The 26,930-nt window shown below is 47.8% G+C and overlaps 1 protein-coding gene across 1 annotated transcript; it reads right to left on the bottom strand.

Annotated features, from left to right (window-relative positions):
• Positions 1-1,633: 1,633 nt before the first annotated feature.
• FFAR4 (free fatty acid receptor 4) lies at positions 1,634-23,086 on the bottom strand. Its single transcript, XM_045361210.2, has 3 exons — positions 22,491-23,086; positions 13,557-13,685; positions 1,634-2,622 (listed from the first exon to the last, which is right to left on the bottom strand). Exons 1-3 carry the CDS (start codon positions 23,055-23,057, stop codon positions 2,233-2,235), a joined length of 1,086 nt encoding a protein of 361 aa, XP_045217145.1. The 5' UTR covers positions 23,058-23,086; the 3' UTR covers positions 1,634-2,232.
• Between the last annotated feature and the right edge of the window lie 3,844 nt (positions 23,087-26,930).

The raw sequence follows: 26,930 nt of genomic DNA, 5'->3' as shown, positions 1-26,930 counted from the left end.
CCAAGTGGTGGAGTGTCCCTGGGTTCAATCTTTGACTCTGGTTTTCTTTCTCTCTCCAAGGGAGGTTTTGTAAAACCATAGGCCTATAAACACCGTTTATAACTCCAAACAATGTGCATCTCCAGGCCCAAGCTCCACATTTCTGCATCCAACTGCCTATTCAATTTGGAAGTCTCACTGGGATTTCAAACTTATGAGCTCCAAATGAAACTCTTGGCTCCCCCACCCCTAATCTTTGCCCAGGCTCCCCCATTCTTGTTGCCTGCTTCACCATCCAACTCACGACAGGCTAAAAAATCAGGGTATTCCCCTTGAACCCTCTCTTTCCCTCGCATTCTATCAATTCCATCCTTTCCATCAATAAATCCTCTTTGTTTTACCTTCCCAAAGTATATTTACAAGTCATTTCTCACAATCCCTCCCTAATGCCACTCACCTCCAAGGTCCCATCCCCTTGTTCCACTTCAGCAGCTGCCCGACTGGTCTCCATTTTCACTCATGCTCCTCAGAGTCTATCCCCTGCACGGCAGCCAGGGTAATCTTTGCACACATTTATCAGGTTACGTCAGTCTCCAGTTGCAAACCTCCAGGGGCTTGGAGCACAGAATAAACTCCTAGGCCGTATGTGATCTAGCTCTGCAATTTCTCTGGCCTCATCTGACAGGCCCCAGCTGGGTACCCCTCGTCTCAGCATTAAAGGCAGTGCCTAGTGCAGAGGAGGCTCCATCAATAGTCGGCTTACACCACTCTCCCTGCAAGCATGTCAGCATCCTTGCACTAACATCTCTTCTGTGTCCCTTCCCCCTATTCACACAGGTGGCCCTTTCTTGTCGCTTACCTTTTGATCCAAATGTCACTCCTCAGAAAGGTCTTCTTAGGCTCCCCCCACCTGATCTAAGTTCCTATCACTGCCATAGCCCCAGCCCCATTTTCTTCACAGTGCTTATTCACTCTCTGATGCTATGCTATTTATTGATTTGTAGCCAGGCGTGGCGGCTCATACCTGTAATCCCAGCTACTTGGGAGGCTGAGGCGGGAGGACTGCTTGAGCCAAGGCATTTGAGGTTTCAGGGAGCCGTGATTGTGCCATTGCACTCCAGCCTGGGCCTTGGAGCAAGACCCTCATCTCAAATATATCTATATATCTGTATATAGATATAATTTACTGACTTTTATTTAGTTTTTCTATCCCTGACTTGAAGGTAAGCTCCCTGAGAGAGGGCCATGGCTGTCTGGTTCACCACTGAATTCCCAGCACAGAGAACACTGTCTGCCATGGCTGGTGCTTAAGCAGCATCTCTGCTGGATGGATCAGGAGTAAACCACTCCGTGAACTCACTCGCAAACATTTCAGAGTCATCCTACTTTCTCTCTGATTTTGTGACACTGATTCTCTTAAAAGAGCCCATGGCATTTTTTATAAACGAAAGAAAAAAAAAATAAGTCACCCTTAACTGTTCCTTGGAAATTCTTCAATTGCTCTTGACATCAGTGAATGATCCTAAAGTCTTGTGAGTCCAAGGTAGGGCACAGGGTGGCTGCGACCCTTCAGAGGAGAAATCTGCGTCCTGAATCGGTTCTAAGACTCACTTCAGAAACCACTATGGTGTGGCTTTATATGTAGGAGATGTGATTGCTGAACAGTCATAAATAAATATTTATTAAATTCGATCATATTACAAACACACTAAAAAAGTTCACATTTAAAAGGAACCCATAACAAATCCTTTTTTTTTTTTTTTTTTAAACGATGGAGTTTCGCTCTTGTTGCCCTGGTTGGAATGCAATGGCACGATCTCGGCTCACTGCAACCTCTGCCTGCCAGGTTCAAGCGATTCTCCTGGTTCAGCCTCCCAAGTAGCTGGGATTACAGGTGCCCACCACCACTCCCAGCTAATTTTTTTTTATTTTTAGTAGAGATAGGGGTCTCAACATGTTGGTCAGGTTGGTCTCGAACTCCTGACCTCATGTGATCCACCCATCTCAGACTCCCAAAGTGCTGGGATTACAGGCATGAACCATCACACCTGGCCAACAGATCCTTTTATAAAGGGAAAATATTGCGAAACTGGATGATCACCCCTTGATTTGCCCATGCTGTGGATGTGTATTTGCATAGGTTCATTTTCTTAAAGCAGAGTATGCTGATGGAGGGTACTGGAAACGAACTCTGTTTAAAAGCATGCCACAGCTCACCAGGTGTGAGAAACTCTGCCTATAAAGAAAAACTAATTAGCCAGAAATAACTGACAAGTCATTTCTTTTGACAGAGGTGTCTGTTAAAATGGCTCCCTTTTCTGGGAACCAGAAGCAGCAAAAAATTTTCTTCCACTCATTCCTGCACAGTGTCATGTTGTAGAGGATGGGGTTTAGGGCTGAATTAGCAAATGTGAAGGCCACCACCCAGAAGAAGAGGGACGGCCAGATGACCAGGTCTTGCTTGAAGTTCTGGATCAGGATGAGGAGGATGGTGATGATGATGGGGCTCCACATGATGAAGAAGGAGACCATGAGCAGGAAGAGGGTTCGGAACAGCCGGAAGTCCTGCTGGGACACGCGGATCTGGTGGCTCTCCGAGTAGGCCAGGCTTACTGTGAGCCTCTTCCTTGATGCCTTTGTGATCTGTGGAAAACCAAAACAGGACTGGAGCCACAGGTGACTGAGGGTTGTTGGGGGTTTTGAGTTAGGGGCCCAGGAGGTGGAATCTGCTATCCCCAAGGCACTGAGGCTGTGTGCCTCTGGGACTTTGCCTGCCCAAGCTTAGAATGTGCTGGAGAAACGGGACCCCTGGCTGGACTCCTGAGAAATAAAGCAGAAAATCACCTACCTCGTAAACAGAGTTATGAGGGGAAGTGAAAAGCCTGAATTGGGTGGTCTAGAAGAGGGACATCTTCCCCGTTATTTTTTTAAAAGGGGTGACTCTTTAATTGTTTGCAAGCACAATGTGCTCAGGGTACAAACTCAAACAATGCTATTCTGATGGGGAGCAAACGAAGAACATCAGGTCTCCAGCCTTCTGTGCCCTCCATTTCCACCCTGAGAGGTGACCAGCGTAAGTATTTTCCCATATGGCCTTCTGGAAATGCACCACCACCACACACAATATTCCTGGCTGTGGGATTGCAGGCATCTGCTCTTCTGCTGGTACACAGATGGGCCCACACCACGCACCACACTCCGGGCCTCGCTCCTTTTTCACCTAGCAATATATCATGGTGCTCGGGCCACATCTGCACAGAGAAGGCACTTTATTCTTGTTATCTTCTATAAATGGTGGTTGCAATTTATTCAGCCCCTATTGAGGAGTATTTTATTTCTTTGGCCTTGTTTGGGGAGGTAGCAGCTGAAGTAGCAGTATGCATACTCTTCCCCTCTCTCCCTATATTAGTCCGTTCTCATGCTGCTATAAGGACATACCCAAGACTGGATAATTTATAAAGGAAAGAGGTTTAATTGACTCATAGTTCTGCGGGGCTGGGGAGGCCTCAGGAAACTTACAATCATGGCAGAAGAGGAAGCAAATGTGTCCTTTTCCACATGGCGGCAGGAAGGAGAAGAATGAGAACCAAGCGAAGAGGGAAGACCCTTATAAAACCATCAGATTTTGTGCGAACTTACTATCACGAGAGCAGCTTGGGGGAAACCATCCCCATGATTCAATTACCTCCCACCGGGTTCCTCCCGTGACATATGGGGATTATGGGAACTACAATTCCAGATGAGATTTGGGTGGGGACACAGTCAAACCATATCACTCCCGTACAGGTTGTTGAGTGGGAGATGGTATACCAGTGTGGCAGGCCAGGCAGAAGGGAGCACTGGACCCCACCCTAGGTTCCTTTCCTTTTGCAGGAGCAGGAGAAAATGGATCCTAGTCTTGCCTACAGGCCCCGGAGTCAGGGGGTAAGGAAGGATGAAGTGATCAGAGGCTGCTCCTTTGCTGGAGCAGCTGCTGTCAGGAGCCAACCTGAAAATGAAGCTGAGAGTGTGGGAAGGGTCTTCCCATACCTCTTGGGAGTGGGTGTGGGAAGGGCCCGCCCATGGGTTGGAGTGGGTGCTGCTTGGGAATGATCCCCTCAACAGCAGGGCCTGTTGGCACCACCACCAGACACAGGGAAATCAGAGGCAATGACCAACAGAGGGGGCAACCACCTCATATGGGCAATCATGCAAGTTCCTTGTCTTTGTGGGAGACCAGACCACTGGCAGGGCAGCCCATCCTCCTTCTCTGTCTTCCTCCCAGCTCCAGCACCACACACCCACATCCTATGCCTCGGGCAGGGGAAGCTTTGAACTGACTGTGAGACTGACATTGTAAATAACCAAAAAGTGACTGGAAAGCGCTGTAAATCAGACACAGGTGTCATTAAAGGTGCCCCTGTCCCAGCAAGACAGAGGAGCTGGTCAGAGCACTGCTGGTGATGTTTGTGGAAAATGACCATTTTATATTTATGTCCGCTGTTGAGAGGTGGCAACTGGGGGAATGAGCCTCCTCATGCATATCCTTGCACACCTAGGTGAGCATATCGGTAGAATAAATTCCTACCAAGTGGAGCTGCTGGGACCTCTAATATTTTGTATTAATGAGCAGGGCTGGCAGTGAAGCAGAGGCATGGCAGGCAATGAAGGCAGCCCTGGTTATGTGGGCTTAGAAGGGGATTCTGGACTCTTCTTTCAGGAGATCCTACAGGTGTCCCCCAAGACTCCTGAATCTCAAGACGGGGAGTAATTAGAAGGTAATTAACATCATTCACAGTTCAGGCCAGTTTAACTGCAAGATCAGAATGGCTGAAAATATTCCCGTTAGAATACTTGTAACTAGGCCGGGCATGGTGGCTCATGCCTCGAATCCCAGCACTTTGGGAGGCTGAGGCAGGCAGATCACCTGAGGTCAGGGGTTCGAGACAACCCTGGCAACATGGTGAAACCCTGTATCTACTACAAATATACAAAAATGAGCTGGGCATGGTGGTGGGCGCCTGTAATCCCAACTACTCAGGAGGCTGAAGCATGAGAATCGCTTGAACCCAGGAGGTGGAGGTTGCAGTGAGTCGAGATTGCGCCACTGCACTCCAGCCTGGGTGACAGAGTGAGGCCCTGTCTCAAAAAAAAAAAAAAAAAAACAACAACTTGTAACTAGCTAATTAAAGGATAGTTGTTTGTTTTATGATTCAATGTGGCTGCTTGCTCTGTGCAGGAGTTTAGGTCCACTTGTTGATAGTGGAGACCAGGGCAACAGATGCTGAGTGAACAGCCTCACAGTCATACGGACCTCTAGCCTTACTGAGGGCTTCCATGTGACCGGCACTGTGCCGCACATTTGATTCTCAATCGTCACATTTAATCTTCACACCTACTCTTTAGATTTGCACTATCATTGTTCCCACTTCCCAGATGAGGAAATTGAATTTCAAGAAATTTAAGAAGCGTGTGGAAGGTCACTCCACTGATAATACAGGGTCAGAGCCCCCATCTCTGAAAATCTAGCTCAGTGGGATTAAATATGAGACAAATCACAAAAGGCTCAAAAGGGATGGCCACACTATTCAGCCCTCCCCTCCCTTCGATGGCTCTGCAGGGTGAAGGTTGCTCAGGAGACACAGGGCACCACCTCGGGCTCAAATGCTGGAGGCTGTATTGGCACATCCAAGTCTGGAAATCACTATGTAGAATCAAAGTTAGAACTTGAGTTCAGGTGAAACCTGGTTAATCTCAGGAACCTGCCTTGGCTGTCAGATCTAGGAGAATCTCAGCTGGGCAGGGTGTCAGGTGGGCGGGCTGCGGAGGAACTGGCACCGCCTCTGAGTAGGGGTGTCGCTTGAGGCCTAAGCACAGGCTGGGGGCCCACAAGGGCTGATTCTGACGGCAACTTCGTCCCTCTTGCTACCCACACCATCCTAAGAAGGGCAACGATGTACCCAGGGTCCCTGGTGTAGTGTCACAAAAATACTTTTTGATGAGTGATGTTGATTAAGGCTCACATTTATGGAGCACCTACTATGTGCCAGGCCCTTACCTATCACTTAGTTTACCTTTTTAAATTCTCCCAACAATTCTGTGACATATGTGCTGTGATGATCCCCATTTTACAAATGAGGAAGCTGAGGCTCAAAGAGCTTACCAAACTTGCCCAGCAGTACTCAGCTAAGAAGTTGCAGAGGTGGACTGCCAACTTGGCAGCCTGACGCCAGCCCATTCTCTTTATCATAAACTAGTTCTTTCCCACTCTCTACTATCTCCGCCTGTGGGAATGCTTCTGCCCAGCCTTTAACTCCAAACGCTAATGCCAGGAACTCTGAGAAGGATTCGTGTTTCATCTCCAGCCTGGCATCCTGCAGCATTGTGTTTCAGGCACTCATGCGACACTTGCCACATACACTATGTGGTAGATGTCCAGGCGTCCTTCTTACCTCTGACCCGAATACGGTTTGGATCTGTGTCCCTACCCAAATCTTATCTTGAATTGTAATTCCCGTAATCCCCACGTGTGGAGGGAGGGACCAGGTGAGAGGTGTTAGGATCATGGGGGCAGTCTCGCTCTGTCACCCAGGCTGGAGTGCAGTGGCCGGATCTCAGCTCACTGCAAGCTCCGCCTCCCGGGTTCACGCCATTCTCCGGCCTCAGCCTCCCGAGTAGCTGGGACTACAGGCGCCCGCCACCTCGCCCGGCTAGTTTTTTGTATTTCTTAATAGAGACGGGGTTTCACCGTGTTAGCCAGGATGGTCTCGATCTCCTGACCTCGTGATCCGCCCGTCTCGGCCTCCCAAAGTGCTGGGATTACAGGCTTGAGCCACCGCGCCCGGCCACCACGCTGTTCTTGTGATAGTGAATGAGTTCTCATGAGATCTGATGGTTTGATAAGAGTTTTCCCTGCTCCTGCTCACTCTCTTCTCTCTCCTGCCATCATGCAAAGAAGGTCCTTGCTTCCCCTTCTGCCGTGATTGCAAGTTTCCTGAGGCCTCCCCAGCCATGTGGAACTGAGTCAACGAAAGCTGTAAATTTTCTGTATGAATTACCCAGTCTCAGGCAGTTCTTTAAAGCAGTGTGAGAACAGACCAACACAGACCCCCACCCGACTGCCGGTTCCTTGGGGGATGGGAGCTGAAGCAAGGCACGCCTGTGTCTTCTGCGGCCCAGAGCCCTAGCAGGGGCCTGACAATGGCTGTGGGTGACAGACAAACAAACTTGGCTGACTCACGGGCCAAGTGCAAAAGTGGATGGGGTTTTTTAAAATTAATTAATTAATTAATTAATTATTTTTGAGACGGAGTTTCATTCTTGTTGCCCAGGCTGGAGAGCAATGGTGGGATCTCGGTTCACTGCAACCTCCGCCTCCCAGTTCAAGCGATTCTCCTGCCTCAGCCTCCCGAGTAGCTGGGATTACAGGCGTGTACCACCACACCCAGCTAATTTTGTATTTTTAGTAGAGATGGAGTTTCTCCATGTTGGTCAGGCTGGTCTTGACCTCCCAACCTCAGGTGATTCGCCTGCCTCGGCCACCCAAAGTGCTGGAGTTACAGGTGTGAGTCACCACGCCCGGCCTGGATCTTTTTTAGCACTGACAGATGCTACTGTCTCCTTCTCTCCACAGTTCCCACCGCTGGTAGGGGGTGAGGAAGAAAATGGGGCTCTATAACCAGATGTGGCTCCTCTCCTCCTCCTCTCCCCATGCTAGATGTCAAGGATAGTTAACATTGATCCAGGATTGCAAATGTCTCCTGCATTGGGCAGAAAGCTTGATGTGCTTTTGGATTAAACTAAATGCTCAATTAACTTTCAAGGATTAATCCTAATCCTCAAAACAAGCCTCTGGGATAGGTTCTGCAGTTGCCGCCGTTTTGGAACTCAGAGGCCCTGAGAAGGGAATTGACTTGCTTGCGGCCTCACGGTGAAGTAGAGGAGTGTACCCCATGCCAGGTGCCAGTGCTCTTCTCCGCTGAGGCACAGCGCCTCAGCAGAGGCGGACAGCTTCTGGGGAATGTGGTCCACGGCCACTGGGTACATGATGAAATGCAAACGCTGGGGGCCCCTTCAGACATTCGGATTGTGTGGGGCTGGGTGGGGCCCAGAAATCTGCAAGTTTCCTAAACTCCCCAGGTGATTCTTGCCCACGAAAGTGTTGCAGCTGCTCATCTAGGACAACAGGCTCCGTCCTTTGAAGAGAGACCTTTTTGAGACTCACTGCCTCCACACTCACATGAACTTCTGAAGATGGTGGGGAGCCTCCACCCCACCTCACACCCTTCTGCCACCCCATGCCAGCAGACCACTGCTGCCAACATGTGGGGATGGGTAGAGGGTGTTCCTACTGACAACGTTGGACCCCTGAAGGTTGAGTCTCCTCTGGGGGCTGCTTGGTCAATCAACAGCCTCCCATTTAGAATCACTGGATGGAAGATTCCATCTTTCCAGAGACTCCACCTCCCTTTTCGTGACCAGCATTCAGGCCCCCAAAGCTGGGGAATGCAGGCCAGGCGTGGAGAAAGGGCTTTGTGTTCACTGTCTAACGTCTCGTGTTCTGCAGAAACAGATTTTGTTTCTCAGTTAAGCCCTGAGACAGGCTGAGGGTTTTCCATCTGCAAGCCACAGACTCACTTATTCGACAAATATTTATAAGTTTCTGCTATGTGCTAAGCACTCATAGGTGCTGGACACACAGCAATAAGCAAGGCAGCTCCGCCCACGCTGCTCTTCCATTCTGGTGCCTATGTGGGCAATGAGAGGGGGATCAATAAACATCTACTGTTACAAAAAGGTAGAGGCATCTCAGTTGCCATGGCAACAGTTGCTGGGCGATGACGTCAAGCAAGCCCCAAACAGTGGTTACAACCTGATCTGAAGGCACTTAGGAGTTGCTGGGAGGTTATTCCCTTGGGAAAACTGTTGATTGGAAAAAATCACTGAAGATGTATGGTGTGTTTGAGTAACAAGGAAAGAGGAAGCAGGGAGGGCAGAAGGGTGAATAAGGCCACTGCCTCAAGCACATGAAGCAGCCCCTGAAGGGTGGCCAGTAGGGAAAGAGCCAGGGCGAAGCCTGCTTTGAATTCTTGCCCAGGTCAGAACCAGGAAGGAGGGTGGAGACTTTAGAGCAGGGTTTCCAAAAAGGCATTCCATGGAGCACCAGCGCAGACAGATGCTCTGTGGAGAAAAGGGGGTTCTGTAGTCACGTTTAGCAATGATACCTGGTCTATTACTGTGTGAGAGATCCTCAACGTATATTGGCATAATAAACATTCTGTGAAGTCCTGCAGCAAAGAATCCCATCTAGCCTATCCCAGCATTTCCCAAACCCTTTCTAACACCTAACATTCCCATGGCACTCTACAGAACATTCTAGAAGACATACTGCTTTAGAGCAATAGAAGACCAGGGTGATGTGAAAAAGAGACACTTCTCAAGCCTGGAGATGAGACCTGGGTTACAGGAGCTAGTGACAGGTGAGAAGTGGGACTGGAAGGGCTGTAGTTATGTATCCCATGGCTTCAAACAATTTGTGAATTGTCTGTTATTATGCCTAATTAACATTGATGTTCAATTTATTTTACAGAGTTATGTAAAACCAAGCTTCACAGAAAAAGCTTGTACAGAAAAGCTGACTCAGTATCTCTGAGTTAAGTATATCTTCACAGAGGAGGAGCTGCAAACTGAGGCCCTGCCCAGACACTCCATCCAACTGGTATAGATTGCCTGCTTCCAAGTTATCAGCCTGGCAAACTCATGGTACCAAGCAAGGACAAATGTCATAGTCCTCCTGGGAAATGGGCAACAGTAAATTTTGCTAATAAGGTGGAAAGTAATTTTTAAGTGATATTTGGATTAAAATTGTGATTTTTAAAACATTATTATATCTGCTCTTTCATTTTATTGTGTTAATCCAGAGGCATATTTGGCTCCTGCAGAAACTGAGGATCACATTACTTAAGTGACTTGCCCAAGGTCACACAGTAATACAGCCTAGATTAGAACTCCTGTCTTAGGACTCTCTGTTCAGTGATTGTCCCACTGTCCAAGAAGAGACTACCTACCCTATAGACCCTTTCAATGTGATCCAAGGCTTATGCCTCATTCATTCAACAAATATTTATTGAGCACCTACAATGAATGAGTCAGGCTCTAATCTAGGCATAGGAATATAGCAGTGAACAAACCAAAACCTCTGCTCTCATGGAGCTTGCATTGTAGTGGGCAAGACAGATGACTGTCATAAATGGAATATGACAGGTGTAGTAAGTGTTTGAAGAGAAATAAATCAGGATAAGGAATTGGAGATTGATGGGGAGACTTTTTGGTGAAGAACTTTTTGAGTAAAGACTAAATGAAGTGGGGAAGTGGCCCATGCAGAAATCTGGAGAAGACAGATCCAGGAGAACAAGTGGCAGGTGCAAAGGCCCTGGGACAGAAGTGCACAGTACAGCCTCAAGGCCAATGTGGACACAAGGGAGGGTGAAATATGAAGGTGAGAAAGGCAGCAGGGCCAGACCACACAGGGCATTAAGGTGAGTATGGTGATAGAATGTAAATTATATATTTGACCTGTTACTCTGTTACTCAGAGTGCCCTTTCACTGCACTGTGAGTCATGACAGCTCTTGCATCCAGGAGCTGTTCTGAGGTCTGTGATGGGGAGAAGTGAAGGTTGGCTGTGGGTTTAGACATAAGGTGCTTCAAGAGTAAACTGCTGTTTAGAGGTGGGTTGCTAAGAGGACACCTGCCCCAACTCCTCAGGTCTCATAGAATTTTTCCAGGTAGACCCTGGCCTTGAGAAAAAGATGGGGGTGGGTGGAAAATCATTCCTCCCTCAGCAGGCAGCTGAGAAGCGTGAGGTACGAGTGAAAAGGGGCAGACCACAGCCCTCTTGGCCCCTAAGGAACTCAGGAGTGAGACCTCCAGGAAGGAGATCAAATGCTGCTGCCCCTTCCAGCCAGCCCTGCTCTAGCGTCAATTCCTTGTTCCTGATGTGCTCCAAATCTGGGCTGTTGTTTATTCTCTTGCAAATCTTAGCAGCACCTTTTCCCAGCATGCTCTGAGACAAGGGTGGGAAGAGCAGCCTTGCCTAACAAATCACGACCGTCATAATTTATTCATCGCCTGCGACAGGCAGGCATGGCTCTCTCTGTCCCATCAGTAGCATCTCCTATATGCCTTATGACACCTCTACACTGCTGGCATTATGTTTACTATTTTGCAGATGAGGAAACCGAGGCTCAGGGATGGTAACTAACCTGGCCAAGGCCACACAGCAAGTAAGTGGCAGATTCAAGACTCAAACCCAGATTGTTAAAATAACACTGTCAAGTCTCTTTGTCTGTCTTCATGGCCTTTTGCTTTTTTTTTGAGACAGAGTCTCACTTTGTTGCCCAGACTGGAGTGCAGTGGTGCAATCTCAGCTCACTGCAACCTCCTCCTCCTGGGTTCAAGCGATTCTCCTGCCTCAGCCTCCACAGTAGCTGGGATTACAGGCGCCCACCACTACGCCAGGCTGAATTTTGCATTATTAGTAGAGACGGGCTTTCACCATGTTGGCAAGGCTGGCCTTGAACTCCTGACCCCAGGTGATCCGCCGACCTCGGCCTCCCAAAGTGCTGGGATTACAGGCATGAGCCACCACACCTGGCCTGCTCTTCTTTCTTATACCCCTTATTTGTCCCTTACGTTTGTGTAGCATTTAACAGTTTGCAAAGTGTTTGCAAAGTCTCAGTATCTTCCACCTTGTGTTCAGTTTCTGTGCTTTCAATATCAGCATCCTTGTTTGTCTCCTCCCTCTTCCCCTTCTATGACAAAGGTCCTTCTGGATAGAGAATGTGTCTTGCTCAGTTTTAGCCCACCTCCTTTCCCCCAAGCACTGTGCACAGGGCAGGCCCTTAACACATGTCTGAGGAATTAATGCATTGGGACTCTAGGGTCAGACTGCCTGAATTTAAATCCTGATTGCCACTTACAAGCTGTGTTACCTTAGGTAACTTAAGTTACTTAACCTCCCTCTGCCTGGGTTTCTTCATCTGTTATTCTTATTAGAATTAAAGAGTTAGTTCCTGGCATAGGATCAACACTATGTAAATATTTGTTAAATAAGTTCTACATTTATCTTCCTTTTTCTCTCACAAAGTTCTACATTTATCTTCTTTTTTCTCTCATTTTAACTTAATGATAATAGCTAACACTTATATAGCACTATCATATGCCTGGTCCCATCGCAAGCACTGTCCAGACCTTAACTCCAGGCCTGAATCTACCTCCTGCACTTGAACAAGCCCCAGGCTGGGTGTCACTTTAGTGGTCATTGGGTGGGCAAGAGTCTCATGAGTGACATGGAGGGGCCATCTCCCACAGGACCCAGGGATTAGCAGACCTGGATGGAGGTTGGCCTGGCTATGGGTTCTGAGCATCTAAGAAGGTTACAGACCCTCAGGTGCAAAGAAAGGGCCATAAAAGTGACCAGACGGTGAGCAGGCCCTACAGGGCACTGCTTCAATGTGCCTACTTGCCAGATGACCAACACATGAGACACTGTAAAACCAAGATTCAACAACTATAAACCTCCACGAGGGTTCAAGGGCTTTGCAGTAAACCTTCTAAAATGGGCATAAACATGAATGCACCCATGCTGTTTGCCTGGGCAGGCAACTTACTCACAAATGGGCTGCCTTAAGAGATATAAAACAGGCTGACTCGTCCTTTTTATGTCCCTGTACATATTTGTTTTGAAGGTAGAGATCATTTCCTGTTTCAGTGCACATTTGAAATGGACATTCCCTGAGGGTGGGTGGAGTAGCGACTGAGAGATAATAGGAGGGACTTCTGGTAATATTCCGTTTCTTGACCTGGGAGCTGCTTTCATGAATGCACTCAGTTAGAGCCTATACCTATGCTCAGTGTGCTTTTTATATATGTGTATAATACTTCAATAAAATGTTTTAAAATGTATGCATTCTCCAGTATTGCAGTGTTTGCGATGGGGAAACAATGGACACAGCCCAAAAGACCATAAAATAAAAGAAGTCACATCTGTAGCCACTAAAAATAATAAGCTAGAGATATAGGAATGATGTAGAAAGATGTTAAGATATAATGTTAAGTGAAAAAAAGGAGTTACAGAGCAGAGAGTATTATCTCATATCCGAAAAGAACATTGAACAGTGCCAGATAACCGTTTGACCATTTGAACCTGCAATTTCATGTGGTTCATCAAATACACACACAGTATACAAGACACATACATAAGCTTGTAAGAAAAATAACCTGAAAAAATACATCTTGAGTTGTTAAGAAGGTAGAGCAAGTTTTCAGTTTCTGTGTTATTTACATTTATGTGTCTCTTTCATTTTAATTTAATTTTTTGTAATGACCTGGTATTACTTTAGTGATGAGCAAAAACATAATCACAAAGATATAACTTTAAAAAAAACACCCTCTCCTTCCTCAGTGCTGTAGACCTGGGCAGTGAATCAAGATTGAGCGTGAACTCTTAGGTGTTCTCCGACCCCAAATTCTAAGATTCTAGCAGAAATAACCCCAAGTCTGAGTGAAGTTCAGTGGTAGCACTTGAAACAAACATACCTGTAAAATTTTGGAGTAACTGATCACAATGACCAGTCCTGGCACCAAGAAGTTCAAAGTAACAAAAGACACGTCCCACGAGATCTCTCCAGCAATGGTGGGCCAAATCAGTGTGCAAATTGAAATTTCCTGGTTACAAAAAGGAAAAGAACATCATGTAAATGCTGGCTTCTTATTGGCCTTTGGCTCAGTCTTACTGAGGGTTTCCTGACACTTACGCGGTTGCATTTCCCAGTTACACAACTAGCATGACACTGAACCCCAGAATCCCTCCAACTGCCCACCACAATTCCACTTACAAGGCACTTGCCCCTGACCCTCAGAATAGCCACGATTGTGTTTCCCGTTCTCCAGGGACAGCAGCTGAGCCTCAGGCTTACAGGGTGGTAAGAGTTAGAGTCGGTTCCCAGGTGTGGTCTTTCTATTTCCCTGGGCTGACATGCAAAGGGCTTTTGAGCCTTCTCTTCCAAGCCTGCCATTTTACAACAAAGAAAACGGACCCCTGAAAGGTTACAGAGATTGGAAAGGACATGCTACGTAACAAACACATCGAAACAGGAACTAGGTTTCCCTGTAGTCACACTGTGTAAGCCGAAGGCCACAGGGTCTGTGCTAAAGCATTAAGTGTTCATGCTGAGGGTGCTCAGGTGTCTAAAGTGTGTTGAGCTGCGTCAACCTGGCCATCTAGAGCCCCAAGGCAAAGATCAGCCTCCACTCACAAACAGTTCAAGATGTAAAACCAATGGAATATGGCAGAAGAGTGTGAAGGTTCGTGATCTTGCTGCTATCACTAGGTTGTATTGATTCAAATGTTTAACACTAACTGCGAGAACTGAAACATATGGAGACCTTACTGAATAGTTACAAATAGTTTCTGCAACAATTTCATCCAATGAATAAATAGGCCAATGAAAACAGACATATATCTGTGTGTGTGTGTGTGTGTGTGTGTGTGTGTATACTAACTCCCCACATATAAAATTCCTATGCCCAATTGACTACAGAAACAAAACTGTTTAGAAAACAAGTGGCCCTAACACATGCATATAGAACAGATTTTTAAGAGCACATGCTGTGTAAAAAGACCACGTTACTGATTTTGAAGGGCCAAGGCATCTTAACCAATGTCTAGGAGTAGCATTAGCATCTGAAATACCATTCATTCATTCATTCACTTGACCAATATTCATTGAATGCTCTACTAGGCCAAAAGCAGAGAATTTTTAACAGTGAATCAAGACTGGGCTGGTGTGAACACATGGTAGGGGGAAGTTTATTAAAGCTTCACACATTTCGGTAATTGGAAAGAAACCTGCTTTTTTTTTTTTTTTTTTTTTTTTTTTTTGAGACAGAGTCTAGCTTTGTTGCCAGTCTGGAGGTCTAGAGTGCAGTGGCGTGATCTCGGCTCACTGCAACCTCCGCCTCCGGGTTCAAGTGATTCTCCTGCCTCACCTCAGCCTCCCGAGTAGCTGGGACCACAGGCGTGCACCACCATGACCAGCTAATTTTTTTTTGTATTTTTTAGTAGACAAGGGGTTTCACCATGTTAGCCAGAATAATCTCGATTTCCTGACCTTGTGATCTACCTGCCTTGGCCCCCCAAAGTGCTGTGATTACAGGTGTGAGCCACCATACCTGGCCAGAAACCTGTTTCTTTCAAGGATCTTCTGATTACTGGCAGTGAGGCTACCACTGCTCTCTAGAACACCCACACCACCCTCTTTTGTACTCAGGCTTCTGCCCACTATGGACCCCTCGTTCCAAGACAACAGTAGCAATACATATGAGCAGATACGCTAAAGCACCAATCGGAAGAAATGGATTCCAGCCCTGAATGTGACTTGGTCTCTAATTCCTGTTCCTGCGATGGAAAAATTTTAAGGGACAGTAGAAAAACAGAGGACGCCCAGAAGCTTTTCTTAAGACCCCCAACTCTTTCCAAAAGCCTTTTCCAGAATGTCTGCCAAAATCTCTCCAGGGTTAGCAAGACTTTTGTGGAGGATATAATGATAGAGCAAGGTGTTCTCTCTACAGTAGGAATGAAAGAAAAAAAGCAGGTCCCTAAACTATGTGTTTCTCTGATCCCAGTGTGTTGAAGAGAATGTATATGTGTAAATGAGTATATAGCCATCCAACACACACACTCTTTTGCACATACACTCACATGCTTGCATGCACAGAAGAAAACATGGACGGATACAATCCAGAAAGTGAAGTGTCTATTTCTAGGTGGGACTCTCAAATTGTTTTTGTTCTTGTGGCTTATCTGAATTTCCTAATTTTCCATGATGTGCCTGTATTACTTTTATAAAAGAAAAAAGTTGATTTATAAGTGAAATGATGATCATACATGAAACACAGACCACCATGATAGTTCTGCCAACTTGACCAGCTATTTTTCTACAGAGACAATGAACCTGTCCCAGGAAGCTACCAAATGCCGTGACTTTAATAAAGACGTTCTCTCACCTTTTGATTTGTGGCTATTGCTCAGGGCAGGAAGTGTGATAAGGAAGTAAGATAAGAACTCTGCCCAACACTCTCACACATGAACTGAGAGGCAGTGCAACTGACTTGGGGGCCTAAATGATGGATTGGTATGTTCTTTAGAAGGTTTTATATGGTATTGTTGACTAAATGCACTGTCTGGTCTCATTAAAAAATAAAATAACAGGTGCCATGCCCACAGAGATCCAAGTTGGTGTCATAAGTTGGTTTCTGTGGGAAAATCCATTTGGTTTAAGTCGTTTTGATTCTAGATATTCTCCCGCAGGCTGTGACAGGTAGAGGAGTTAGGCAGTATGTCAAATCTGTAAGGTGGAGGTGTGAGTCTTATATTCTCTGTACTTTTTCTGCACATGTGAAATGTCTCCTGATTTTAAAAGGGGAACTTGGAAAACAAAAGTGGCAGGTCTGCCTTGTTACTGAGTTACAGAAGCGGAATTGGCAGAGTCAACAATAGTCTTCTTTAATTCATTTGCTCAACCACCCGACTCCAGACATGGTGGCTGACCACAGCGAAGCCACGGTGAGGAAGAGCAAGGCGCTGGCCCTATCCTCCAGCAGTGAGGGAGGCAGAGAAGCACTAGGACACTTCAGGACAGGACAAGCAGCTGGAAGTGCCCAGAGAAATTCAGAGGACCAGAGAGGGCAGAGCCACCTAGGAGGGGCTGTTTCTGCTATGCCTGGAAGGACCGCAGCCAGGGGCATAGGGAGGCCGGAGCTCAGGTGTCAGACCAGAATTCTGGAATGAAATGGGAGGCCACTCACGGTGAAGGGATAAGTGTGACTTGGATCCCCCAAATGTGTTCTGCCTCATCCCAGTCTCCACTTCTCCCTGGCTATCTCACCCATTTCCACGGCTCCTTTTGCAGATAAAGCTCCAATCTACTCTTTTCAGCTCCGTGCTTTCCTGAACCCCAGACTCACCCAGTAGCCATGAGGACATCTCAGCAGGAGGCCTCACAGGCACACTAAGCTTTGAAGGTCCCATCCCCAAATGGTTCCACCTGATTCCCGCACTTCCCGAATCAGGGCACAGGGCCGCCATTCTCCAAGCTGCCAGAAACCGTAGCACTGGCCTTCTGCCCACCTCCTCCTCCCCACTCAGAAGGAATCTCTAAGCTCCTCCTTCATCGCCATTGACTCACCCACCTATCGCATTTTCACTGACCTGCCCCCAACCCTTACCAAGACCAGGCCATCACCACTAAGTTCAAACTTCCTACCAGGACGACTCTGGCCCTTCTCCCTCTCCTCTGCCAACCCTTCTAGCACTGTCTTTTGCCCCCACTGCACCCCACGCTGTACACATGCGTGGTGGAGAACCCCTTGCAAGTTTCAGAACAGCACTCACTGTTCCTTTGGCCTCCATGTGGACTCTCCTCTGCCTATAATGCCCTCCTGGTCTCCATCCCCTTGCCTGGCTTACTTCCTCTCATCTTCACACTCACTGGGGACACCGTCATCTCCCAATAGCTTCCTGGACTCCCCACACCCAGCAGAGACCCTTCCACAGCTCTCCACAGCTTGTGCAATCATCCCCTTCCCTGTCTGGAGCCCCCGCTGAAGTGTGTTACTAAGGGTGGGGACCACGCCTGTCTTTTTCCAGCCAGCATCCCAGCACCTAGAATTCTGACTAATACATATTAGGTGTTCAGGACAAAATTGCCAAACGAGATTTTCTAAGGAGACTCCCCTTGTGGATGGGGACATCTGTCCACAGGCACCGGAAATGCTGACCCTCTCCACACTGGCTGACTTACTTGCAAACACTGCCTATTTGCAGATCAGTTCCAGCTGTTTGTTCCAGCTGTTTGCCTATCAGTCCCTCTGATGATTCTTCCTGCACTACCTCTGGAGACCCTTGATAAATCCTTGTTCCTATGCCTCACCTCTGCCATCAACATGGAAGACTTCAAGATCATTTTAGGAACCTAGGAGTCCTAGTTGGATATTTCCTCTTCTATCAGCTACCCAGCAAAAAAGAGAAAATATCAACGCAACAGATGCTTCCTTTCTTATATTTTAAAAGTATTCTCTAATCGTAACGAAGGCAAGCAAACTGTGTTTGTTTCCTCAGACAGTCCACACTCGGCAGAGACACGTGAACATTCACATGACTAGCCTGGTATTAAATTAGGGTAGGGTGGGGCAGTGGGATCAAGTGCCCCAAGGAAGTATAAACCCAAGGGTGATGGCATCCAGAGGGACCCAAAACAGTGGGGCTACATTCTGGTTCCATCTTTTGCCATTCTGTGACTTTAGGGATTTCCTCTTTTAGAATAAACAAAAGAATATGGGGTGGGGTGACTGTGAGGACCACATTAGGCCAGAATCTAGGACCATCTGTGTGCTTCTCCTTGAAGAGAAGGAGGCGGATTTACATGATTTGTGGCAGGGGCAAGAGGGAAAGGGTGCTCAGTAAATGTTTGCACAATGAATGGGCAGCACATTCTGGCCAGGACAGACAGTCTTCTCCACCTGCCGATGTGGGTCACCACCCAGCCAGGGCCACAGCACACACAGGCTGGAATCCTGTTGAGGCAGAGTGAGCTGACCTGGCTGAGATGTCAACGTTGCTAGGATGTTGACACCCTCTTAAAATGGCAGTCTGTTATTTTACAGCAATCAGAAGAATTATACTGTTTGAAGAATGTTTAAAACGTTTATGCTCAAAGATAAGGAAACTAATAATGACTAGCAATTCTTATGCGCTTAACTGTGTATGCACCAGGTGTTGGCCCGTTTACTGAATATCAGTGCGCTTGACGATCCAGTAAGGTTGGTTGATACTATAATTATGCCCATTTTGCAGAAGAGGAAAGTGAGGTACTAAGAGGTTAGACAGCTTGGATTCTGTCACAAAGCTCCCAAATGGCAGAGATGGGATTTAAACAGAACGTTTGACTCCAAAGCCCACTCCAAATACCAAGTTGTCTCACATTTATAGGATGTTTATCCCCTCATCTTCTCTTCAGGGGAGTTTTAGAGTCTGATTACCATGAACTACTGGGCACCCATAGCCCACATGGACAAGAGATTGAGTTTCTGTTTCAGGAGGGCTCTCAGGTCGGAGAAGCTCTAAGGGGCAGTTTCCTTGGCCAACGCTCCTTGAGGGGAGAGAGCCAGCATCTGCTTAGGCTTGGTTGATTCTCTCAGCGTGTGGTTTGGGTTAGGAAAATATCCCCCATTCAAAACATCCATATTTAGTCTCCAAGTGGGATGGGGCAGGCAGAATCCACAAGCAGAAAGCTGGGAATATGGCGATTGAGAAAACAAGCCTTTGCTAATTTTAAATGTGAGACTCAGTCAGTCTAGACCAGATCCTCCTGTTGCTTTTTTTTTTTCTTAATGACTACACTCCTCCTTTTTTTTCTCTCATTCTTTTCAACTTATTTCTTCAACTGCTGAACCTATAAAATGGGATGTTTCCTATGTGTTCAGGCAACAACCCTTAAGAAACTGGGGTTTTTCTGTTTGTTGGGTTCCTGGGCAGGTAGGTGCGAAAGTGTGTGTGTGTGTGTGTAAGAGAGAGAGAGAGAGAGAGAGAGATGGGGCGGGTGCGGCAGACAGGTAGGAAAGAAGACAAAGAAGATGGAGAGCCAGAAAAGATTGTCCCATTTTTAAAATTTAAAAAAAATTTTTTTTTTTTGAGATTGAGTCTTGCTTTGCTAGCCAGGCTGGAGTGCAGTGGTACCTTCTCAGCTCACTGCAACCTCCACCTTCTGGGTTCAAGCAATGCTCATGCCTCAGCCTCCCTTGTACCTGGGACTACAGGTGCATGCCACCACACCCAGCTAATTTTTGTATTTTTAATAGAGACGGGGTTTCACCACATTGGCCAGGCTTGTCTCCAATTCCTGACCTCAAGTGATCCGCCCATCTCAGCCTCCCGAAGTGCTGGGATTACAGGTGTGAGCCACTGCGCCCAGGGATTTTTTTTTTTTTAATTTCAAGCTTTCCCACCTTACCTCTACTAATTTCAGTGAGTAGGGCTCCTGTGGGTAACTAACTCACCTGGCCCCCAGTGCACACTGCAGGTTCATTCTCTCCCAGTGGCTTTGCCCAAATCCCTCAGCAAAGGCTCTTAAAACCAAGGAAGTATTTCAACATTAAAACAAGGGAGGTCTGTGTGCCCAGGCATCACAACACTGACCTCCACGGAAGCACCTTGCAGCGCAACTGTGACCACTCTGGAAGCACCACAGAGGGCTCTAACCACACCCAGATTCCCTAACAGGGGTACAGCACTAAGTGGCCAAGACACGGAAGGCCCTCGCCTATGCCAAGGCCTTCTCACCCAAACAGTCGCCTGTGTCCCTGTCAGCACACAATTTTAGTCTGGGCTTTGGCTGGGAAGTGACAAGAGTCTTATTTTTTAATGTCATTTGCCAATTAATTAGGATTATACTTGAAATCATTGAAAAAAGGGAGAGGCACAAAATACACATCAGAAAACTTAAGATACCTTCAAGATACATTCTACCTGGTCTTTCATTCCCTGAACATCATTTTCTCCCGTAAGAAAGAACATGAGGTGAAATACCTCAAGTTCTGTGAGAAATATACAAGTACTATAACTCATTGAGAGAATAACTTATTTAAAAAAAATCAAAGAAACTGACAGCAGAAGCCCAGCCCCCACCTGATCCGTGCTTTCAGAGGCATCTGCGTGGCCCACCTTGATTCTCAGGTGTGTGTGGGCTAAGAGCAAGCCTGCCCACTAAGCCACAGCCCGTGGTCTGCCTGTAAATGGCACCCAACTGCTCAGCTAATCCTGGCTTCTCTGGGCCCCTCTTGAGTGGACATGGCCACAAGCTTGCATGTTATTTGATCAAGTGCCACAGGCTTAATGGGGCTCCTGCCCGTTAATCATTCAAGGCCATAAACGAACAAACACCTCACAATGTATTTCACACAAGCATTAGAAACAAGTATTTTAAGTTTATGTTTTAAAAAAAAAAACTCGCACAGGATACAGGAGGCAGACTCCATCCATCCTACCCCATCCCCTCCATAAAGGGCTGTGTGAGAGACAGGTCTAGGAAAACCCCCAGAGAAGCACCACCTCTCTGTTCCAGGCTCTGGAGGGTCACACACCCAGGGGTGTCCCTGGTGGGCTCTGTGTATCTCCATCACTGAGTCTTCCCCTGGTGACATGTAATTTCTCCCTCCCTACTCCCCTCTCTGACCACTTAGAAGGTCCCTCTTTGGGACTGTGATTCCTGTTTGTGTCACGATTACTCAGGGCACCCCATACTCAGTCCTACGTGGAGAGGGAGCTTAAGGGCAGGGGATTCCGGGCCGGAAAACCAGCGACCCCGGTAGGGAAGGGGAGACCAAGAACCAGCCACGGCAGACGCTCCTGGAGGCTGAGCCCCCAGCGCACAGACCCAGGTCCTTTCCCTATCTCTCTCCGCGAGGCACGGAGAACCAAACACACTGGGAAGACAGCCAGACAGCGGCCACTGTCCTCCACCGCGACGCCGCGTCTAAGTCTACTCTCCCGGGTGGATTTCGGCGCACGAACCCTGCAACCACGGGACAAAGCGGCAGAAGAAAAAGACCTGAGCTCGGGATTCCGGACCGCGGGACTCGAGGGGACCCGATCCAATGTCCTGCACTATCCACAGAACCTTATTCAGATGGTGGTCACTCCCACCGCCCCCCCCCCCCCATGACCTAATAATGACAACTATGGACCCGCTACGCAAAACAGAGCTCGTCGGCCCAGCCTTTGTAATCTGCACATTTCAGGCGCCCAGGACACCTTGAAGGTCTAGTGTAATCCTTCCGTTGTGCAGCTGAAATATACTGAAGACCCCGGAAGGGAATTCCGTCACAAGTCCCCTAAAGACAGCATTGCATCTGGGGTCCCTAGGTCATACGCGCCTGCCCACGCGCTTTCAAAGCAGGACCATAACCCAACCCTGGACAGGAGCCCAACTGCTCCTTGAATTACCGATAAACTTCTGGAAGGAGCCCAACTCCTCCTCGAATTACGGGTAAAATACTCTGAGCAAGTTATTATACACTTCGGTGTGCCTCTGCTTCTCATCTGTGAAATGGGCGTGATAATAACAGTATTGTAACACCTGGCGAGGAATCATGATTCAATACAAAGTGATTGGCCACCCTGCACCCCCAAAGTTCCATCTCGCTCCTAAACTACTCGTTAATTAACCTCGGAACAGTCATTGCATTTTGCAAGAATTTGGGGGACTCCACTTTCATCATTTAGGAGGGCGTGTGCACAGCGTTGTAGTGAGATTTAAGAGATTAAACTTCACAGAGATGGGCACAAGGTTTGGCACAACGATTAAGTGCACTAAATGGCTATTGTTGTTGATCATCCTTATCCCAGCTCCCGTCGGGGCCCCGCTTCCCAGCCTGCGCAGGACACCTGCCCGGCACGCACAGAGGGGCGCTCACCTGGTCGGCGCCGGGGAGCCGTTGCGGGACGACTCGGAAGAAGACGCAGAGAGGCAGAGCGGCGACCGCCGAGTAGCCCCAGATGAGCGTCAGCAGCACTGCCCGCGCCCGCCGCCCAGGACCCCGCACGCCGCGCTGCAGGTGCACGATGCACACCATGCGCTCTAGGCTGACCGCGGCCAGCGTGAGGATGGTGACGCTGCCGCTCAGGGTCATCAAGTAGAAGAGCAGGTGGCAGGCAACGGGGCCCAGCAGCCATGCCTCGGTCCAGCGCACGGCCAGCACCAGAGGGATCGCACTGATGAAGAGCAGGTCGGCGCAGAAGAGGTTGAGCACCAGGCAGGCAGTCGTGCCGCGGCGTCGTCGGCGCGCCACCAGCACCAGGGCGCACACGTTGCCCAGCAGCGACACTGCAAAGATGAGCGCCAGCACGGTTGTCTCCACTGCGGCCAGCAGTAGCCGGTGGTCGCCCTTGACGTCGGAGAAGAAGGAGAAGCGGGTGCGGTTGGCTTGCTCCAGGCTGCGCAAGGGCGCGTCGCCCGCTGCCCGCGCGCATTCAGGGGACATTCCCGGCGCCTGGCGGCCCGCAGCGGTCTGAGAGAGTGCTCATCTGGGAGACTACTGAGTGCCAAGGCGGGGAAAGAGGGAGGGAGGCGGTTGCGAAATCTCACCTCTGGCCCCCTCCCTTCTGAGGAGCGCTAGCGCTGGGTGCAGGGAGCTGCGCCCGGGGCGCGCGGGAACGAGGAAGTGCCCGACAACACTGGCTGCAAACACCACAGCTGGGCGGGGAGGTGGCGGCCTAGCCGGAAGCCTCGCGCCCTCTGGCCATTTTAAAGTGTACTCAGAAGCCAGAAAACTCACTTAGCGAATTCCTCGAGCCCCCGCAGGGCCTGCCTAACCTCCTTCATCCTTCAGGGACACTGGATGTGCGAAGCCTTTTGTGAACGGATTTAGCTAAAATTGATTTAAAAGTGTCAGAGCTGGCCTTTGGAGATTATTTTGGCCTGTGTCGTTCAGATTTTACTAAAGAAACTCCATGGGTCTGGAGGTAGATCCTAAAGCAACTTGTAATGAGTCCATATTTTTTGTGGGGGAGAGAGGTAGTGGAGATCTTTTATCACTACTTAATAACAGATCTTTAGGTGGATTATCTACTCCCTCTACCCCAGATTTTTAATCTATAAAATGGGAATAATAATACCTCATTAGGCTATTGTGAAGCTCACCTAGAGTTTGGCACACTTGGCACACAGTAATTACTCATTAAATGTTATCAAATGTTATTGTAACTAAAATGCATATATATTTTGCATTCTGAACAATGACATAAAATGCTTTCTTGTAAAAAGGGTGAGTCCTTCCAAATTTTTTAATAAACTTGCCATCCCGGGAAGACAGATATTTCAAGGCCAGATACACACACAAGCTATGAATGTGCCCCAGGTGCCACAGTCTGAGGAGCACTGGGCAATCCAGTCCTGTTAGAGATAAGGAAACTGAGGCCCAGCCAGAGTGACTTGTCTAAGCTGTCCTCTGGTTAGTAATGAAAGTCAGTCACCTGTCCCCGTCCCACGTGTTTCCATCACACCACTGCAGTCTGGTTTTCTGTAAATGAGGAAGCTGGAGATGGAAAAGTATGCCTGTGGCCTAAGATCCAGTGGCCACTTCCCCAAGCAGCCACCCTCCTACCACCCACACCTTCACCCCCTCTCCCCTCTGCCATATTACCAGGCCTCTCCCAGTTGCCCATTCTGTCTTCTAATTGTCTTTCTTAAGGCTGGATCTTAAGAAATCTAAGTACTGACTGGGCGCAGTGGCTCATGCCTGAAATCTCAGCACTTTGGGAGGCCGAGGCGGGTGGATCACTTGAGGTCAGGAGCTCCAGATCAGCCATGGCCAACATGGTGAAACACTGTCTCTACTAAAAATACAAAAATTAGCTGGGTGTGGTGGTGGGTACCTGTAATCCCAGCTACTTGGGAGGCTGAGGCAGGAGAATTGCTTGAAACCAGGAGGTGGAGGTTGCGGTGAGTCAAGATCACGCCACTGCACTCCAGCCTGGGTGACGGAGCGAGACTGTCTCAAAAAAAAAAAGAAAAGAAACCTAAGTACTTCAGGCTGGTTGCGTCAGTTGCAAGTACTGTCTGGGGAGGGGGTCCGTTTGTGTGTCTGCTTTTCACGGTATCAAACGGGTCTGAGCTGATAGTGTGACTTCTAACCTGAGAAGTAGATGCTCAGCTTGAACACTGACTAGGTTCGAGTTGAAAAACAGAACTGGTTTGCTTCCTGAAACAGTTGAAAAAGGGCAAAAAATTGAAATAAAGGGAATTCAGACAAATGGGGTTTTGGCAATTGTCTGATTAGGGTCAGGGAATATTAGTGTTTATGTGAGGGAAAGGAAACTATATGTATATGTACGTGTGTGTGTGTGTGTGTGTGTGTGTGTGAGAGAGAGAGAGAGAGAGAGACAGAAAGCAAGAGGGAAAACACAGAGAAAGACAGAAAGAGATTGATTACATCACAGGCTGGTGTGATATAGACACAGAGAGGTTTCCCCAGAATGTACAACCAGGGTGGGCTCTCTGCACTCAAAGGCCTTCTCCAACATTAACCTCCTGGGTTCTACCAATGGCAAAATGTTGAGTGCAGAGGCTCATAAACTTTCTCCATTCACAGCACCTTCATGGTACCCCTAGGCTAAAAGAAAAACCAAACAGAAACAGTTTCTTTTTTTAAGTAGCTGGGCTCAAACAACTTAATAAGACTTTGTGTCCTAACAACTTAGTAACTATCTTGGAAAATAATAATACATATAAATTGGGGTAAAAAATTTTGTTGTTTCATTCTTTTTTTATTTTTATTTTTGAGAGGGAATCTCTGTCATCCATGCTGGAGTGCAGTGGTGCCATCTCAGCTCACTGCAACCTCCGCCTCCTGCGTTCAAGCGATTCTCCTTCCTCAGCTTCCTGAGTAGCTGAGATTACAGGCGCCCACCACCACACCCGGCTAATTTTTGTATTTTAGAGTACAGATGGGGTTTCACCATGTTGATCAGGCTGGTCTCAAACTCCTGACCTCAAATGATCCACCCACCTCAGTCTCCCAAACTGCTGCGATTACACACATCTGACCTGTTGTTTCATTCTTAAATAACCACAGTAAGGCCAGGTGCAATGGCTCACTCCTGTAATCCCAGCACTTTGGGAGGCTGAGGCTGGAGGATCACTTGAGCCCAGGAGTTCAAAACTAGCCTGGGCAACATAACCAGATCCCATCTCTACAAAAAATTAAAAAGAAAAAAAAAAGATAGCTGGGCATGGGGGCTTGTACCTATGGTCCCAGCTTCCTGGAAGGCTAAAGTGGGAGGATGACTTGAGCCTGAGAGGTCGAGGCTACAGTGAGCTATGGTCATGCCACTGTACTCCAATGTGGGCAACAGAGAAAGACCCTGTCTCAAAAAAAAAATTTTTTTTTTAACCAACAACAATAGCTTCCTGATGGGCTAGATGTACTTGTTACACTCTGCACAGGTTTTCAAAACAAAATCGTATTGAGCACTGCTATCCTCCTTTCCTGCTCCATGTTGATTTTAATGCAGTCCCTGCTTTTTATCACAGCAACTCCTAAACACTCAGCTTTGTAAAGGTACAATGTCATGAGCTGAATGCTGGAACTGTGAATTACCTAGCAGAGCTAGCAGTTCATGCAGAGCCGGATGGGTGTTGAGTAACGCCATTTCCCTGCGGTACCCGAGCACATGTGGGCACTAGCCTTTGAGGACCAGAGCCCTGGTTGGACAACTCGCTGTATGACCTTGGGCAAGTTACTGTAGCTTCTTAGAGTTTCAGTCTTCCCATATATGAAAGGGGATAGCGATAGTACTGACCTCGCAGGGTTTGGGGAAGATTAAATAAAGTTCCTTTATGTAAAGCATTTAGCATAGTGGTCACTGAGTGGACACGGTGGGTCAGGCTCTGTGGTCAACACTGTATATGGATTATGGACACAACTGTGCTGACAGTCCCAGTTTATGATACTATTATTATTATTGGAGACAAGGTCCCACTCTGTCACCCAAGTTGGGTATAGTAGCATGGGCATAGCTAATTGCAGCCTGGAACTCCTGGGCCCAAGTGATCCTCCTGCCTCAGCCTCATGAGTAGTTGGGACTACAGGTGCACACCACCACACCCAGATAATTTTTTTATTTTTTTGTGAGGTGAGGTCTCGCTATGTTGCCCAGACAGGTCTTGAACTCTTGGTCTCAAGCAATCCTCCCACCTTGGCCTCCCAAAGTGCTGTGATTATAGGCATGAGCAGCCATGGTCAGCCCCAGTTTATGAAATTATTAGAACCTTTTTCATTCTCAAATTGCCCTGGTTTGAAGGATAAAGCATATGGCCATCCTTCCTTTGCATTTGTTAACTCATTCAATTCCCC

Source organism: Macaca fascicularis, chromosome 9 (genome assembly GCF_037993035.2).
Source record: "Macaca fascicularis isolate 582-1 chromosome 9, T2T-MFA8v1.1".
Classification (NCBI taxonomy): domain Eukaryota; kingdom Metazoa; phylum Chordata; class Mammalia; order Primates; family Cercopithecidae; genus Macaca; species Macaca fascicularis.
This window is presented reverse-complemented; position numbering and strand designations above follow the sequence as displayed.

Bases quoted from the DNA above. Each gene is read 5' to 3' on its own strand.
- FFAR4 (XM_045361210.2), bottom strand. From the start codon at position 23,057: ATGTCCCCTGAATGCGCGCGGGCAGCGGGCGACGCGCCCTTGCGCAGC. The intron at 13,686-22,490 runs GTGAGCGCCCCT...TTTTGTAACCAG, and splicing joins GGCTCCCCGGCGCCGACCAG to GAAATTTCAATTTGCACACT. The intron at 2,623-13,556 runs GTATGTTTGTTT...GGTTTTCCACAG, and splicing joins GTTACTCCAAAATTTTACAG to ATCACAAAGGCATCAAGGAA.